General features: G+C 49.7%; 1 protein-coding gene across 9 annotated transcripts in view; it reads left to right on the forward strand.

Moving 5' to 3' along the window:
* The first annotated feature begins 323 nt into the window (after nt 1-323).
* PIGG (phosphatidylinositol glycan anchor biosynthesis class G (EMM blood group)) overlaps nt 324-18,516 on the forward strand; it is an 80,033-nt gene continuing 61,840 nt past the window's right edge. For 5 of the 9 annotated variants that reach the window (XR_013165671.1, XM_077136158.1, XM_077136159.1 and 2 more), the window contains exons 1-8: nt 324-589; nt 1,535-1,740; nt 5,578-5,787; nt 7,882-8,070; nt 9,270-9,411; nt 10,914-11,126; nt 16,159-16,376; nt 16,547-16,828. Coding sequence is in view for 8 of the 9 variants with exons in the window: in XM_077136158.1 (XP_076992273.1) it covers nt 436-589; nt 1,535-1,740; nt 5,578-5,787; nt 7,882-8,070; nt 9,270-9,411; nt 10,914-11,126; nt 16,159-16,376; nt 16,547-16,828 (1,614 nt within the window). In the remaining variant the exon portion in view is untranslated. Of the gene's footprint in view, nt 590-1,534; nt 1,741-5,577; nt 5,788-7,881; nt 8,071-9,269; nt 9,412-10,913; nt 11,127-16,158; nt 16,377-16,546; nt 16,829-16,929; nt 18,510-18,516 lie in introns of those variants that run through there. The other 4 variants (XM_077136165.1, XM_077136161.1, XM_077136162.1 and 1 more) reach the window with 4 other exon arrangements.

The following is an 18,516-nucleotide window of genomic DNA, read 5'->3' on the forward strand; positions in this document are numbered from 1 at the left end:
GGAGGAACAGAAGGTGGGGCCACGTGGGTCCTGCGGGGAAGGGGCGGGGCGGGGACGCACAGGGGGCGGGATTAAGCAGGGGGCGGGGTCCTGAGGGGAAGGGGCAGGGCGGGGACGCGCAGGGGGCGGGGTCCTGAGGGGAGGGGGCAGGGGCGGGCTCACGCGCGGGGGCCAGGGCAGGGGCGGGGACTTGTGGGTGGGCGGGGAAGGGGCGGGGACTTGCAGGCGGGCGGTGTCTGGGGCGGGACGACTTACGTATTTCCGGCGCGCTAGCGGACGTGACGTGCTCCCTGGGGACCGCCCCCCCCGCTGTTGCCCGGCGGCCCTTTCGCGCATGCTCAGAAGCTGCTCCTCGGCCCCAAAGCACCTGCCGCGGGGCAAGGCTCAGACCGCTGTCCAGCGAGCAAGGTCCGGCCCGGTGGGCAGGCGGGCAAGATGCGTCTGGGCTCCGGGACCTTCGCCGCCTGCTGCGTGGCGATCGAGGTGCTCGGGGTCGCTGTCTTCCTTCGGGGCTTCTTCCCGGCTCCGGTTCGTTCCTCCTCCGGAACGGAGCCGCGAGCGGAACCGCCGGCGCCCGAGCCCTCGGCTGGTACGAGTCCCCCGGGCCTTCTTCCCCCGCTCGGTCCCCTTCCCAGGGCCCCCTCCTTCCGGGCTCCCCCTTCGCCAAGGGTTCTTTCCCCCTTGGGCTTCTCTTCCATTCTGGGCCCCCACCTCCAGAGCCCTTACTTACCACTTCAGCCTCGTCTTCTGTGTCCTTCCCAAGTCTGTCCCACTACCACCTTTAGGCAGCCACCATACCTCCCTCCTCTATCCTGCTCCGTGGTCACAAGGTGATCTGGCATCAGGGCACCCACCTTTCCCCAGCTGTGCTCGTCCAGTGATTCCCCCTTTCCTGAGCAGGCCTTTGGCTCACTCCCTGCTCCAGGCACTGTTTTTGCCCAACCATTTACATCAGGTAAGGTTCCTGCCAGCCCCCCTCGCCCCGTCTTCTATGACTTCCTCTCCATCACCTGCTTCATGGTACATCCCAGGTAAAGGTTTTCCCTTTCGGGACCAGGTCACCCAGTGCCACCCTCTGACCATGTAAGCAGAGTTGGAAGACACTGGCCCACCCCCACATGCAGCGCTGTGTTTTAAGAGTCCCCTAAATGTCCCATTCCACGACCCCCTGTCAGGACTCCACCGCCTAGTCCTCTGTACCACATAAAACCCAATTTCGTCTCTAGCCCCACACCTGTTCCACCATTGCCGTTTAAGTACTACCCCAACCCTTGCTTGATTCTGTTTCATCCTGGTTCTCACTCCCAGCTATGGCAGTTCACTACCACTGGGAACTGTGGTAGTGACCTTACTCCCTGATCCCCAATCTCAGAATGCTTAGCAAGAACAGGCCTATTTATTTTGGGTCGGGATAGGTAGATATGACAGAATGTGTGCTGGGGAAGTAGGCACAGGCAAAATTACAAAGGTCCTTAAATGCTAAAGCAAGATTAAAATTCAATTTCTTTTTTGTCTTTTTTCAAACATATTTTAGGAGCCAGTTCCAACTGGACTAAGCTCCCACCGCCACTCTTCAGTAAAGCTGTTATTGTGCTAATAGACGCCTTGAGGGATGATTTTGTGTTTGGGTCAAAGGGTGTGAAATTCATGCCCTATTTAACTTATCTCGTGGAAAAAGGAGCTTCTCACAGTTATGTGGCTGAAGCAAAGCCACCCACAGTTACCATGCCTCGAATCAAGGTAAACAACTTGGCTTAATGTTTTATAATGGTGGGTGGTTTAGAAGGGCTCTCTTAGTCTCTGCTTGAAATCTGAAATCACAGCAACGCTTTAACAGTTTCCCCAAGCTCTGAGCAAGATGGCCTTGCCAGTTTTTGTTTATTGTTTAAAGTGTCTGTGGAAGGGCAAAACCTTGGCGTGTCCACCAGCTTAGGCAAGGCTCACATTTTCAAATCAAAACTTTAGTGAGGCGGGCCGCGGTGGCTCAGCGGGCAAAGTGCTTGCCTGCTATGCCGGAGGACCTCGGTTCGATTCCCGGCCCCAGCCCATGTAACGAAAACGCAGAAACAAAATACAATAAAACAAGAAAATGTTTAAAAAGATGTTTCCCTTTCTTCCTCTCTTCCTTCCTTCTATCCTTCCTTCCTTCTCTCTGTCTTTCCTTAAAAAAAAAAAAAAAAAAAAAAACTTTAGTGAGATCTAACTTTCATACAATAAAGTGTACACATTTTTAAGTCTGTAGTTTTCTCAGTTGTACTAAGTGTATACCCACGCAACTGCCCCCCTTGAGCAAGATACAGAATAATACAGAGCATTTTATCGGCACAGAAACTTCCATCATACCTTTTCTCGTAACAAGGATTCCCTTTCTTCCAGATCCCAGTAACATTTTCCCCTAAACCATCACGCAAAGCCTCCATTAACAAGGCTCTTCCAATTCTGCCAGCCATCTGAAGCTACTATTATGTTTTTGTTAATGCATCATGTTCCAGTGACTCTGGCTACATAACACATTTTCCCAAAACTACATGGAACATTCTGATTCTGTGGGTCGGGGATGGCTTGTCTCTGCTCCTGACATCTTGGGCCTCAGAGTAAGATTAGCAGCTGGGGCTGCAGCCGCGATGGCTGGTTCACAGTCGTGTGTGGTAGTGGATGCTGGCTGCTGGCAGGATCCTTGTTTCCTATTCACGTGGTGTCTCTGCAGGGGCTAGTTTGGGCTTCTTCACATGGTGGCTGGGTTCCTGCATAACCGTTCTCAGAGAGCGTGCCAGCAGAAAGCTGGTGTGTGTTGTGATCCAGCACTGAAGCCATGAAGCATGTCGCTCTCCACGTGTTTCCCAGGGCCCCACTGGAGTTCAAAGAAAGGGGAAACGACCTCTTGGTGTGGGTGGCATGGTCTGGAAGAGCGATGGACCGGAAATACTCTAGCCAGTTTTGAAAAATCATTGACCACACAGATGTGTGAAGAGACCAAGGAAGTATTTACCAAGCCTACAGACTCGGCAGAACTCAACCTCCAAACTCTTTCTCTCCTATCCATCCTGGCAGGGCTTTCTCTAGACGTTGGCTGGGTGTCTGTGTGCTGGTTTGAAAGGAAGTATGCCCCCTAAGAAAAGCCATGTTTTAATATAAATCCCATTTCATAAAGGTAGAATAATCTCTATTCAATACTGTATATTTGAAATGTAATGAGATCATCTCCCTGGATGATGTGATTTAGTCAAGAGTGGTTGTTAAACTGGATTAGGGGATGACATGTCTCTACCCATTTGAGTGGGTCTTGATTGGTTTCTGAAGTCCTATAAAAGAGGAGAATGAGAGATTCAGAGAGAGCACAGAATGCTGCAGCACCATGAAGCGGAGAGTCCATTGGAGATGAAGAAGGAAAACGCCTCCCTGGGAGCTTCATGAAACCAGAAGCCAGGAGAGTAAGCTAGCAGATGGTGCCGTATTCGCCATGTGCCCTTCCAGCTGAGAGAGAGAAGCCCTGACTGTGTTCGCCATGTGCCTTCTCACTTGAGAGAGAAAGCCTAAACATCGGCCTTCTTGAACCAAGGTATCTTTCCCTGGATGCCTTTGATTGGACATTTCTAATTGGGACATTTTCTCGGCCTTAGATCTGTAAACTAGCAACTCATTAAATTCCCCCTTTTTAAAAGCCATTCCATTTCTGGTATATTGATTCTGACAGCTAGCAAACTAGAACAGTCTGGAACAGACCTTACTCCAGGACATGGTTTTAGCTCTGAGGCAATGCCTCTCTGAAACCAGCTAGTGCCCATAGTGCTAGCAGGCATTAGGAGGCCCCTCATCCCAGGTGTTGGAATATCAGGGTCCCTCCTCTGCTCAGAAAGCAAACTGAGCATGAATAGGGACTGTAAAATGAGATAATTCTAGTCTTAGCATAGTGTTTTACTTTTATACCTCTCAAATCAGCATTAGCCCTGTAAACTGTAATCCTTGCTTATATCCTCAGGTTCCATGATTGGTAATGGGGGCCCTGCTTTTAATGGAACACCAGAAAGTGCTCTTAGCATTGTATCTTGTGTGCACTTTATGTATGCTCTCTGAGGTAGGAAGTGCAGTTATTATCTTCATTTCAGAGTTGAGGAGACAGACAGGGTGATACCATGTATTTGGCTGAAACAGTTTTCTGACCCCTGTTCACTGCTACTTCCACCTTAAAGAAATCCTGGTCTCTGAAGACCAGCTGTGAAACCCTTTGTTCAGAGAGCTGCCAGGTGAATTCATTTCTCTTTTAGGCCCACTCTGCATGTGTGGTATGCCCTCCTATTGAAATTACATGCTGAAAGAAGATCCTCTACTCAGGAACAAGCTTGGGTCCAAAGTTACTGCCTGGACATATGTCTATCAAAAAAGGTTTCCCCCTGTTGCCATTGTGTATTCCCACGTCCCTAGGTTTTTCTGTGGCACTCCAGATCATGTCAGGCCCTCCTGGCCCCACAGGAACTAGTGGCAGGGCTTGGGAGCAGCGCCTCATTAAAATGCCACGGATACCCACTTTTTCGCGTTTCAGTAGTTTCTCCTGAGTCAGCATTTCTCAGTTTGTTATTCTGTATCTCTGGTGAATTTCCAAAGTTCTGAAGCAGTTGTTTTTGTCAATTTTGTCCAGTTTTATCATTGCTTTGGGGGAGAATTTGCTGCACTCCTCATCAGAATTCCAGAGGTCCAGTCAATTCATATTTGCATTTATTTGGTATTGAGTTTTGGCAAAAGAGTACAGCTGTTAGCATCACCTGTCTCTTGTTAGCATCACCTAGCTGTCTGTTTTCCTTGCGCAGACCCCAGAGTGCAGTGTTGGAGTTTGTGTGAACCTAGCTCCTAGAGAGTCACTACCCACTACTCTGGCCTTGAGTTGAAAAGTATTAGCATGGAGTGATTGACTTACTTCTCCATCAGGAAAGGTGTGAGAACATGCCGTGGGAGGAATTAGAACCCTCCCCTCTCGGCTGTGGTGGCCACGCACCCCCTCAGTGCGCACTGGAGCATAGAGCTGGGGGTGGGTGCCTAAGAGATGGCCCCACCCTTGACTCTGGCCTGCTCACTCTGAGAATTACTTTAAAGATTGTTTTCCTCCTTGTATGAGTCTGTTTTCTCTCTCAGGGTGGGACATTAGAATAGCTGAGTTGTTAGATCCATGAGTAGAGTTTGCTTGTCATAGGAAGCAGATCTGAAGTTTAAGTGGGAACCTGACAGTGGGTTTGACAACACCATGGTTGGTGTTTCCCATGCTCACCACACTTTCTACTGTCTGCTTCTTTCTACTGCCCATGGTTTCTGCTCTGGCCGCTGCTCTGGAGCTGTCTCTGCTGCAGCCTCCTTTCTTTCTTAGCAGCTAAAGAACTGTTCTTGCAGTGGTCAGATCTGTGGTACTGAGTGTGCTGTTTAGCCTTTCCCCTGTTCCTGGTTGCTGTCCTCACGTTGGTCAGCCTCCAGTACTGGGGATGCCCTAGTCTTAGGCTCACCTTGCTTTGCCTGTAAAGTGCCTCAGTGCCCGTTTTCTTTCTGCACACGTGTATTTTGTGCTCTGATTCTTGCTGTTTCTTCCTGCAGGCATTGATGACAGGGAGCCTCCCTGGCTTTGTTGATGTCGTGAGGAACTTCAATTCTCCAGCAGTACTAGAAGACAATGTGCTAAGACAGGCAAAAGCTGCTGGAAAAAGAATCATCTTTTATGGAGACGAAACATGGCTTAAATTATTCCCAAAGCATTTTGTGGATTATGATGGGACCACCTCATTTTTTGTGTCAGATTACACAGAGGTCAGTTTTTAAAATGAAAAGTATGTTGTACTAAATAGGTCCTGGTACTCCATTGTATAATGAGAACCAAAACTATTTTCTGTGTGGCTTTTTTTTATGAATATATTGGGAACGGATGTGGAAAGATTTAAAAACTTATTCATTCATGTAAACAGTGGACGCACAAACACAATTTTATAGAGCCCCGAGCCTAGAACAGCTAAGGCCTTGTGGAGAGGAGGTTCAAAGAATCAGGAAGGGTGTGGGGTCTTAGAGCTCTGTACACCAGAAAAACATGTTCTTAATCTTAACCCATTCTTGTGGGTGTGAACCCTAGTAAGTAGGGCCTTTTGATGAGGTTATGTCAGTTATGGTGTGACCCAACTGAATGAGAATGGCTCTTCATCCATTCTTGAAGACCTTACAGAAAAGGCCACAGAGAGAAAAGCCACAGGAACAGCCAGGACAGGACATCAGGGGAACCTGGAGGAGAAAGAAGACACCACCATGTGCATTGCTGTGTGATGGAAAGCCAAAGAACCCCAAAGGATGAGGCCAGCCAGAAGATAGTGATCCTGAGAGGAAGCCTGCCTCTAACCTCCGAAACCGTGAGCCAGCCAATTCCCGTGAAGCCCACCCGTCATATGGTATTTGTTTCTGCAGCTGGAAAACTGGAAGGCAAGGCTTCATGGTGGAGGAGCTGTTGGAACTGTACTTTGATCAGGGAATCCCAGGAGGAGAGTGGGGTGGCAGTATTTGCATTTAGCAGAGCCCCAAGGCTCTTGGGCCAAGTGACGAAAGATGGTGAGGCGGGCGAACCTGGGCTCAGTGTGTAGCGAGTCTATGCTGTGAGTGATTGGGGCTCCAGGAGAATGACCATGACGTCCATGGGTCACAGACTTAGCACTAGAGGCAGAAGGAAGGCAGGTTAGAGGGCAGGCTGCAGGGATTTCGTGGGGCAGAAGTAAGAGCTTGGCATTGGGATCACACCCTAATGCTGGGCCAGGTGTGCATGTGCACTCCTGCCTATGTAGATGTGCTTGTCTGGATCTTTCTGTTTTGATCTGCTGAAGCTGCTGGAATGCAATATACCAGAAACGAGTTGGTTTTTGCAATGAGGATTTATTAACGTACAAGTTTTCAGTTTTGAGGCTGTGAAAATGTCCAAATCAAGGCATCAGCAGGATGATATCTTTTTCCCCAAGACAGACTGCTGGCATCTGGGATGCTTCGGTCACATGGAAAGGCACAAGGCGGCATCTGCTGGTCCTTCTCTCCCAGATTTTGTTACTTTCAGCTTCTGGCTGCTCTGTCTCTCAGCTTCTCTGGCTTTTCTCTCCGAGTATCTCTGGGACTTTTTCTCTTATAAAGGATTCCAGTTAGAGGATTAAGGCCCACCCTGAATGAGCTGGGCCACATCTCAGCTTCAGATCCTGCTCACCGAAAGGCCCTCCTCACAGTGGCTCTGTGGCTCTGAGAACGTGCTTTTCTGGGCCCGTGTAGCTTCCAGCCAGCACGTTTGCCTGTGTAGGCACTTCTTTCAGTAATGACTGAGTTTTTCCAAGGCATAGTATGGATTCACTCAGATGCTTTTCCTTGTGGTGTTTTTTTTCTCATGGGAGGGAGATGAGCTGGTTGAGGTGAACGGTCAGGGCTGACCAGGCTTGCGCTGTTCAGGGTGTTCGACTGCTCATCCCCGTGAGGGACTTACAGACGCCCTCCGCTCTCAGCACGGGACTGCCACCCCTGCTTGTCACCTGTGGTTCTGGGCCCTGCCCTGTCTTTAATTAACTGTGCTTAGCCCTTAGTGCCTCTGTAACCATTGGGGCCCTTTTAACTGGATTATTTGCCATGCTTTAGCTAAGCCCAGGAGTGATTCCACACAAAAAAAGTTTTTCCTTTTGTAAGAACAACATTGCTTATTTAAATTATCTGCAAAATATGTTCCATCTGCAACCTAGATTCATGAAAACTATATTGGTAAAAGCTTAATTTAATGCAAATGTTTGTTTAATTTTTTATGACTTAAATTTTTTTATCTTTTCAAATCGTATGGGTCCTGTCCTCCTAGATTTTAAACGGGAGTGAAGACTGATCCGGCCTTTTCCCCCCAAGGTTGATAACAACGTCACGAGGCACCTGGACACAGTGCTGGGGAGAGAGGACTGGGACGTGCTGATCCTCCACTACCTGGGCCTGGACCACATCGGCCACGTGTCTGGGCCGGACAGCCCCCTGATAGGACGCAAACTCAGCGAGATGGACGGCGTCCTCATGAAGATTCACACTTCACTGCTGTCAAAGGTAGGCAGTGTTCTGCGGGATAGTTGTATGGTTGCGGATTTCCACGTTGCTGGCTGTGTCCTAGAAGCCGTCACTCTTGGGGGAACCTCTGCCCACTGTCGGTCGTTGTAAGCGAATGTGCCGAGACCCCTTTGAGCTCCCCGCGGTCCTGTAGGACAGCTACTGCTGTGACGGTGCAGATGCACTCACCCACTCAGCCACTCGATGAGTATTTATAGAGTGCCTCTTCTTTCACTAACTGTTCTGGGGTCGGCTCTCTGCCCTCAGGAAGCTTACATCTTAACCAGGAAAGACAAATAGCAGAGAAGAAACATAATAAGTATAATCACAAGTATGCTAGGAAGTTATTGGTGCCATAGGTGAATATGAGGGCAGAGGCAGCAGCACCTTCTTCAAGGGAGATGGGTGGAAGTCTTAGAGGGAGGGTGGGAGGGAGGGTAGAAGGAAGGAGTCAGGGGAGGGAGAAGAGGAGAGAGGAAGAAGAGAGAAGGGAAGGAGGTCGGAAGGGGTCAGGGATGGAGGGGAAGAGGAAGGGGAGCAGGGGAGGGAGAAAGGGATGGTAGAAGGGGAAAGGGATGGAGGAGGGGAGAGAAAGTAGGAAAGAAGGGGGAGGGAGGAAAGGGAGGGAAGGAAGGAGGGAGAGAGGAGGGGGGAGCAGGAGGGGGAAAACAAGAAGGGAGGTGGGAGGGAGGGGCAGGGTATGCCTCGTCTGCAGAGGAATGTTCCGTGCTGAGAGCAAGAGGAGGCAGAGCCTACTTGGCCCGCCCAGGGTGGAGGGCTCCGGTGGAGGGGCAGCTCCTGGGCATTCCGGGGGCTCTGAGCGCCATCTGCTGGTTGCTTGTGCTTTCCTCTCAGCAATCCTGTAGAATGGGTTGCTGGTGTCTCGATTTCACAGGTGAGGGAATCAAGCCACAAGAGATGGCATGCCCAAGCTCCCACAGCTGGGAGGTGGCAGAGACAGAGCCCCACCTGAGCCAAACCCTCACGTACCCCTGCACTCTATGACTGGCCTCTTTAACTGTCACCTTATTTGACCTTAATCCTTAAATCGGCTCATAGGAAGAACAGTCTAATTCATTTAGAAGGACCTACTATTTGTAAAGTAAATGCTAAAGTCCGAAGTAAAATTGTTTTCTTTACAAGAACACGTGTTCTCTCCAGCGTGAGTGCAGGGGAAGTGCCTTTCCTTTGACTTGCAGGAAAGAGGGATGCTTCTCCCCAGCTTGCTGGTGCTTTGTGGTGACCATGGCATGTCTGAAACAGGAAGTCACGGGGCCTCCTCCATAGAAGAGGTGAACACTCCTCTGATCTTCATCAGTTCTGCCTTTGAAAGGAAAGCTGGTGAGAATTTAAGCATGCGTCACGTCTTACAACATTTCTGTTTTCCATACTCTGAATTTAATTTTAATAATTGTTTTTGGAAGCTGCATGCATTTAAAATATTCTCATCGGTGTGAAAATATAAGTTAATGGGGTGAGAGGCAATCCGAGTTTGGAATTTGCACTCCTTGTTCTGTTCTGTAAATATTCTCTGTAGGAGTTTGGTGGTATGAATGTCACTGTGTGGATTTCTGGAACTGTTAATAAAAATTGCAGGTTGCTCCCAGGCATATGAACCAAATATATGAATGAAGGGAACTTAAATACCTCAACTTGTATCCATCATTTAAAACTGTGTTTGGAATACGGCTGAATACTAAGGACCCTTCCCATCTGCAGTCAGACATGTTCCAGCATCTGCCACCCCACCACTCCTACGCCCCCTTCCCACACTGCAGCCCCGCCCAGCCCCCAGCCCGCCACTGTGCTGCCCCCCAGCTGTCTGTGCAGCCCCGCCCAGCCCCCAGCCCGCCACTGTGCTGCCCCCCAGCTGTCTGCCCAGCTGCAGTCAGGCTACACTGACCGCTCGCGGCAGGTGTGCTCACCCGTGCTTCCCATGTGACTGTTCAGCCAGTGGCCACTTGGCCTTTTCTCACTCAGCTCTTGAGTGTCCTTCAGTCCAGCTGACCACTCTGCCTCTGACATTTTGCACTTTTTTTGGTTTCTTCCTGAGTGCGAGTCTTCTTCCTAGCTTAGCTTTTCCCTGGTCTTTTTTCCTGGGCTGCCTCTTTTAATGTCCAGGTTCCCTCTCCTCCCTCTTTTGTTTTCCTGTGGTTTGTTTGTGGAGGACCCTGACTGTCTGTACCCTGAAGTCTGCAGCAGTCTGGGGTCTGCCAGTGGCTATCTGCTGCCCGCTGGGTTCTCCTGTCTTGGGTGGGCCTTGTTCATAGATCTCCTGTTGCAGAGGCTTTTGCAGATCAGGTTCCATTTCTTAGTTTTGTTTTGCTTTTCAGAGTTGATACAGAGCCAGGCCCTTACTGAGCCCAGCCTCCTCCTGCTCTCCCCAGGGGTCTGCCTGCTTCCACTCAGGGGTCACTGGGAATCGTTGCTGTGTGTTTCCAGGTCCCGCCCTGTGTGCACGTGTGTGCGTGCGTGTCAGAACAGTGTGTGAAGGCTTCTGGATCCAAAGAGCAGGACAGGCCTCTGCCACTGCCCAGGGAACAGAGGCTGCTTCTCCTCTGAAGTGACTGTCCCTCGGCATCTGCTTGGCCACCTCCTACCCCCCAGCTCACTCGATTTTGAGTTTCTCTGGAGTGCTGTACTTGACATAGAATGGATAGTTAGTAAATTTACTAAGATTAAAAAACAACTAGATAACGTGTCTTCTATATGAATCTACATTGAATGGTCTGGAGAAATAGGTATTTTGACCTATGTTAATTATAGTAGGTCAAATTCAGAATGACTGCAGCTTGGCACTTTCTAGAAGCCTGCCACTTAAGACACTGTTTTCTTTTTTCTAGGTGGTATCAGACATCCAAAGCATGTTCAACAGACTGATTTGGCTGCAACACTAGCTATAGGGCTTGGTTTGCCAATTCCAAAGAACAGTGTAGGAAGTCTTTTATTCCCAGTTGTAGAAGGAAAGCCGATGAGAGAACAATTAAGATTTTTACATTTAAATGCAGCACAGCTTAGCAAATTATTGCAAGAGAATGTTCCACTATATAAGAAAGGTAAGCCAATTAATAGTTTTTCAACTTCTATTAGGACTTCATACTCCTGCTGACCTAGGGCTCTCCCATGGTGCCTTTGTGATGTGTATTTGGGTTAGGATTTCTTTCTGGTGTGCATTTAGTAGTAGGAATTCTTTGTAGTCATCTCTCTGTGTGGATTGTCTTCCTGCTGTTTTAGAACCTGTCACCATTAGTAATGCCCACAGATGCAGTTATCTAAATTAAGTTCTTTAATAAATATACGCACTTAACAAATATTTGCCAATCTTCTGTTAAAAGCCAGAGCTGTTCAAGGCACTGGAGTGACAGCACTGAACGCTCTGCAGGGCTCTGCTCTCATGGGCCATGTGTCCTAGAAAGAGGAGCAAGAAGCAAAGAAGTTCAGTATTAGTCTCCTGGATGGTGGTAGGAGGCTTAGGAAAGGAACACAAGTGGGGAAGCAGATAGGAGTGAAGTGGGCAGGGGTGATTGGCAAGACCTGCAGACAGAGAGGACAGCACTGACTTGGGATTTTCAGCCTGAACAACCGAAAGAGTGGAGTTACTGAGGCAGGGAAGCTTTACATGTGCTTGTGGGGTTTGGCGTGGGGGTGGGTTGTGGTTGGTGTCCAAGAAGCCAAGAAAAAGAATTACAAGGAAGAGGAATGGAGCAGCTGTGTTAAATAAAATGAAGATGAAGAATTGAAAACTGGCCATTGGATCTGGCAGTGCAAGGATGTTGGGGGCTTCGTCAGGAGCAGTTTGTGTGAAGGACTGGTTGAAAGCCTGACTTTTAAGGGTGCCAGTGAGCGTGAAAGGGGAGGAATTGGAGGCAGCAAATATGGACAGTTCTGAGGAGGAGTGAATGATGAACTGGATGGTGAGGGGTCAAGAGGAGTTATTTTGTTTTTATTTTTAAGCAGGAAGCTGTTAGAGGGTGTTGAGATGCTGACAGGAACAATCAGGAGAGAAGGGAGCATGCACCTCCCCAGGTCTCTATTTTCAGAGCACTTGCTATACCACATCCAGGACATCTAGGGATAACGTGTTTGACACTGAGACTTGTCTGAGAATTGAGAGGAGGTCAACTCCTAGTTTAGGTAGCATTGAATGTGATGTGGGTAGTTTCCTGCTTGAAATAGTGGGGCGCAACCAAGTAGACTGAACCCCCATGAGTTTTTTCTGAGATGTAAACTGACCTCCTTGAGTGTCTAGTGGAAGACAAATGCTACCAAGTGAGGAATTCTGGGGACCAAGTCTAATAAATGGCAGATAGAACTTCATGAGCACCAGCTCTCAGTCCTAAGAGGGTGACTCCAAGAGCGGGTCCAGGTGAGGGACTGCGTTTAAGGTGAGGCCTGGCTACAGTGTGTATTTCAGTCAGTGCCAGGAGCAACTGTTACTTTTATTGTTGTTGTTTTTTGCTTTGCCCCCAAAATAACTTATTAGCTGGATGGCATTTGCATGTTTGTTCTTATTGCTAAAACATGACCTTTCATCTAATAAGTGGTAAGAATAACAACAGAAAAACAGCAGAGGGGGTGATTGTTTATTTCAGAAATAGCACGCAGAAACTCGGAACAGTGGAGGCTGTAAGAGGAAATAAGCCCATTAAAGAACGTGGTGAGGCCAGTCCTGAGGTGAGAGTTCATGGTGTCTGGGAGACCCTTTGTCTACACCATCAGTGGTTACGTTTTCTGAAACAGAATGTGTACGCGTTCTGAGCCCACGTGCAGGAGGTCCGCCCGGTCAGGTACAGCCTGCCACCACCCGTCCGGCTTACCCGCGGTGCTGGTGGAACACGTCTTCCTCATCTCAGGTCTTCCCACATGCTGTTCCCATTGGCCAAAACGGCCTTCCCCTGGATTTTGCCTGGTTAGTTCCCGGGCATCCTTTTCTTTTTACCTGAAGTGCTGGGCTTCCTGCCTCCCCCACTCCCAGATGTAAAGTGGTTCCCCAGGCTGCTGCCAGAGTTATCATTATACCTTCTCATTCTCCTTCCTGATATTTCCCCCAGTTTGTAATTGTGTGTGTGTGTGAACCTACAGAACTGCGAGTCCATACAGTCAGAAATTGTTCCCTTTTGTGCACTGCACCTTGCACCTGGCATATTGTCAGTGCTCGGTAGGAATTTGCTTGAATGCATGCTCAGATCTGCCCCGCTTCTGTTGGCTTCTGCCTCTCTGTGATAGTTCAGAGGGGAGAGAGTAGTTAGGGCACGCCCTTCCCCCCCCCCCCCCCCCCCCCAGCTTCTGTCTCTCTGTGAAGGGTGGAGGGGTGGAGAGTAGTGGCTGAGGGTGCTTTAGACTCATCATTCCCCCACCAGCTCTGTGACCCTAGGCTGGTTATGTGGCCTCTCTGTTCCTCACTTGCCTGGGCCTTTTGGTCATCAGTCGTTGTGCCTACGTTACCCAGCTGATAGGGAGAGCGGAAGATAAAGGGCCTGGAGCAGGGCCAGACCCAGTGAGCTCTTGGTCCACGCAGCTGTCTCTCAGGCCTGTGGCAGGTGATGGGCTGGAGGTATTTGGGATGCTCAGGGATTGAGCCACCAACCCCGGGTGTCCTAGGTCCTGGCAGCTTTGAGACTGGGGTTTGGTAGACGTTGGCTGTCCCCAGGTGACTGGTGTGGTATCTGGGGATAGGACTGAGACCACCTGTGAGCACAGCTGTGACTGCTCTTGAGAGGTAGGGAGAGCACGTCCAGTGGCGCTGTCGGGGACGGGACTCCTCAGTTGAAAGTGGGCCTGGTCCGGGCAAGGCCTCAGAGCAACCAGCTTGGGGATGGAGCCTCAGCACCCTGACCTTGGCCTGCAGCTTGCGGGTGTTGGAAGCAGCACGGGCTGGACTTTATTCTAGAGCCCATTTCTCAGGCTACCTGCCCTCGCGGAGGGTGTGGATAACCCAGAAAATATGGTTCCATGGTAGAGAAATAGCATGGAGGGGCTCTTGGGAAGAGGGGACCTAGGGCTAGAGTGGGGGAACCAGTGAAAGGGAAGTGGGCAGCTGGGGAGTGGGTGCGCTGTGAGGTCTGAGGCCCCCTGTCTGCTCTGTCCTCACGCAGTGCTGGAAGAGCTACAGAGACTTAGGGTTAGGGATTTGTGAAAACCTGTCTGTTTATGTAACGCATTTCAGGAGTGTTTTATATTGCACTTTTAAAGAAGAAAATGTTGGAGAGAGAACAGGAAGAGACGGGGTAGGAAGGAAGTGAGGCTGGATGATGGAGCAGAGAAGGAACAGGCAGGGTGAGGAGAGAAGTGGGGGCTGAGGACTCAGCCTTGGTGCAGGAGGCCTGCAGGTTCCTGGCCCAGCCCCCCAGGTGTGCAGAGGACCCTACCCTGTTGTAGACACAATGCATTGAAACTCACCTCCAGTTGTTTTTATGTCCATCCACTCATTCATTCAGCAAATCTTTACTGAGTTCCCCCTATGCATGTGCCAGGGTGGGTGAGAAGGCCAGGTCCCTAGCCTCAGCGAGCTTGCAGCCCTTTGCCAGAGACAGACATTAAACAAATACTTCATGACTGTCCAGTTCCAATCACAACCACTGCTGTGCCCAAAAGCACAGTGTTGTGTACGAGCCTGTAGGTGACCTGCTCCCCTCTTTCCTCTCCCTCCCCTTCTCCCCTCCTCTGCTTCTCTACTCCCATCCCCCTTCCCCCTCCCTCTCCCCTTCCCCTCCCCTTCTCCCCATCTCCCCATCTCCCCATCTCCCCATCTCCCCATCTCCCCTTCTCCCCTTCTCCCCTTCTCCCCTTCTCCCCTTCCCTTCTCCCATCCTTCCCTCTTCCGCCTCTCCTTCCCCCTTTCCCCCTCCTCCTTCCCCCTTCCTCTTTCCCCTCCCCTCCCCTCTTTTCTCTTCTTCCCCTTCTCCTTCCCCTCTTCTTCCACCTCTTCCTGCTCCCCTTCGTCCCCTCCGCGCCTCTCCCCTCTTCTCCTCTTCCCCCTCCCCTCTTCTTTTAGGGTGATTGCTTTTCTTCATTCAGGTGAGTTTCTGTCTCTTTGGCGTAGGAACAGAAGGGGCTCTATTTTCTTTGCGTTTGCTCTCTCTTTTTAATTGCGTGGAGTCAAAGGAAGCCTCCGTTTCAGAATTCTTGGCCTAACTGGTGTCTGTCCCTCCTCTCCTGCCAGCTGAGGATGGCACACCATGTCCCCAGCCAGTCTCCGTGCCAGAGCCTGTTTTGGCCCTCCCTGTGGTGGTGACTTTGCTCGTGCTGCTTTACCTGAAAGCGTGTGTTCTCTGAGGCCGGCCCCCATCTAGCGCAGCATCTGCACATTTTCAAGCGAGTGATAATTTAATTTGGGGCTTGTCTGAGTCATGTTCACAAATGTTCAGTTGTGAAAACCCGCCTGCGGGAGCAGGTGCCGGGCCTATGAGATGTGTCGGGCATGTTTGCACGGGGGCCGATTGACTTGGGGTGATATGTTCAGTTGTGAAAACCCGCCTGCGGGAGCAGGTGCCGGGCTTATGAGATGTGTCGGGTATGTTTGCACGGGGACCGTTTGGCCTTATGTGACTTGGGGTGATATGGAGGTTTTGTTTTGCTTTTGTTTTTAAACAGAGAACTTTTCAGAAAATAAAAATTAGAAATGAAACGTTCAGGTCTTTGCTCAGATGTGATTCTTTTGGAAAAGCTTTCCCCAACCACCACATTTAGCGCAGAGCTCATCCCCCCTGCATCCTGGCACCCTGCCCTGCTCTGTTTTTCTCCACAGCAAGGCTCTCCAGATTCTGCTTCTTAGATTGCTTGATTATCCATCTCCTCGACTAGAATGGAAGCTCCATGAGGGCAGACCTCTGCATTTCGTGTGTCCCCAGGCCTTGCACCATGTGGAGCTGGCAGGCTGAGTGGGTGGGCGAGCATTTTCAGCTTTTGCCATTTTACCATAGATATTGCTGATTTCCTCGTTCCCTACTACTCAGCAGTTAGCTCACCTTCATCAGCCATTGGTTCTTAAAAACAAAGGTTTCGCCACATGCCATGAATAACCGGGTGTTTTGAAATGACGTGTATGTGTGTCTGTGAAATATATAAAATTTTTTCTCTTCTTGTTAGATCCTGGATTTGAGCAGTTTAAAATGTCAGAAAGGCTGCATGGGAATTGGATCAAACTCTACTTGGAAGAGAGTAGCTCAGAGGTGCTCTCCCACCTGGGTGCCAAGGTTCTCAGGCAGTATCTGGAGGCCCTGGAGACCCTGAGCCTCTCGCTGCGCAGACAGGTGGCCCCGTATGACACCTACTCGATGGCAGTGGGGATAGCCTTGGTACTGGAGGTAGGGGTTCTCAGCTCAGAGTCACGGCTCAGCCAAAATATGATTGTTTAAAATATACACACGATTGGTGGTGCTAAGAGTGGGAGAGCATGCGTTTTCTTGTTTGTTGCATGTCAAGTGCTCTCTCCAAGCCAGAAGCTAGTGGGCACATCCTGGTTTCTCTGCTCCAGGTCCTGATGCTGCTTCTGCTCAGCATCCCCAAGGCGCTGTGCAGCAAGGCCGAGCTGGAGGTCCCCTTGTCATCACCCTTCTTTTCTCTGCTGTTCTACTTGGCGTTCCTGGCCCTCTCTGCCATCCATGTCATCGTGTGCACCTCAGCCGAGAGCTCCTGCTACTTCTGTAGTGTGTCGTGGTTAATGGCGGGTGGCATGATGATGCTGATGTCGCTGCTGCTCTGTGCAGTGGTGTCTGCTTTTACAAAGACGTCTGTCACCATGAAGCTCTCAAGTAAGGTAAGGCCAGCTCCTGAGAACACATTTGTTCTGTCTCTATAGGCTTTTGTTTGTTGGTTTGGCCGAGCTCTCAGCAACCAGGTGTCGTTAAATGCTTGTAGGTCCTAGTCCCGACGGTGTGCTGGTGCCCTGGAGAGGAGACGGGCAGCTAGTGCCGCGCCCATTACTCTTTGTCGTAAGAAGGACTCCGCACAGCAACTGTTTGTGCTGAAGGGTGCATATAAAGAGTTACAGGCCACAGCATGGGTGATGGCTGCACGGGGACGTGCATGAGTCAGGCCTGTTGCACAAAAGAAGAGATGCAGCTGCAAGCTAAGGGAGGCACATTTCAGAGAGAAAACAGCTCACCAAGCACCCCAGGAAGGCCACAGGAAGGCTTGGGTCTGCCACCCCCTCTCACTCCTCTCCCCAGGGATTTGTTCTGCCCTGTTAGAATGTCACTCTTTTTTTCTTCACGGACGAAGCTTTCCATTGAAACTCTTTGTATTAGTTAGGGTTCTCTAGAGAAACAGAATCAACGGGAAATATTGGTAAATATAAAATTTATAAAAGTGTCTCATAACCGTGGGAATGTAGAATCCAAAATCTGTAGGGCATGCTATGAGATGGAGGGTCTGGTGGAACTCTACGGGAGAGGCTCACCAGCTAAAGCAGAAAGAGAGCCTGTCTCTTCTGAATCTTCCTTGAAAGGCTTCCAGTGATTAGATTAAACATCACTCATTAAAGAAGACACTCCCTTTGGCTGATTACAGATGGAATCAGCTGTGGATGTACCCAATGTGATCACGATGTAATTCTATGAAATGTCCTCATAGCAACAGACAGGCCAGCACTTGCCCAACCAGATAAACAGTTAGCACCACCTAGCCAAATTGACACGTGAACCCGACCATTACAGTCCACCCGTTGTCAACTTGACAGCTATACTCATCACCTTAAACCATACTTAATTTCTAAATAGAAAACAATAAAAGGTGTATTTTTTTTCTCACCTAAAAATACACAGCTGTCCTGCATATAACCAGAAACACATTAAATCTCTCCAGAATAGGGTGCAAGTCCTTGGGTAATATTCATTCTTAAACTTGATAACTTACCACTTAAATAGTATAACATGAATAAAGCAGCATTACAGACCTCGTTTCCATAACTGATCACGTGGTCGAAGTTCATATTGATCACTGCCTTCTTCCACTCCCCATTCCATGTTCCCTTTACCCTCTTTGCCTGGTGGGGTGACCCAAACCTTTTTTCCTGAAGTTTCAGAGCCATTGGTAGCCCTGCCTGGATTGGATTGTTGCAGTTTTCCATTGATTTTAATCCCAGGGTATGGTAGTACTAAAAGACACCCTAGGGGATCTCCTGTATTCCAGGAAAACTCTTCTTCACCTCCACTATGTAGCTGCAGCCCCATTTCCCCCTGATAGTCAGGGTCAGTCACCCCAGCCAATAATGTAATCCCCTTCTTGGCTTGTTGATCCTGGGGCATGAGTAGCCCAAAGTGACCAGGTGGCAATCTTAGAGTCCAGTTCAATGGAATCATTGTTGTTTCTCCTGGTGGAAGCACTCCCCCTTTTGGAACTAAAACCTGTAGACCAGCAGAGCTCTGGGTCGCAGGAACAGGAAGCAAACAGTTTCCTAGTGCATCACTAGGGGTAATAGTAAGTTGGTGCCACTCCCATTTCCAG

Source organism: Tamandua tetradactyla, chromosome 19 (assembly GCF_023851605.1).
Source record: "Tamandua tetradactyla isolate mTamTet1 chromosome 19, mTamTet1.pri, whole genome shotgun sequence".
Classification (NCBI taxonomy): domain Eukaryota; kingdom Metazoa; phylum Chordata; class Mammalia; order Pilosa; family Myrmecophagidae; genus Tamandua; species Tamandua tetradactyla.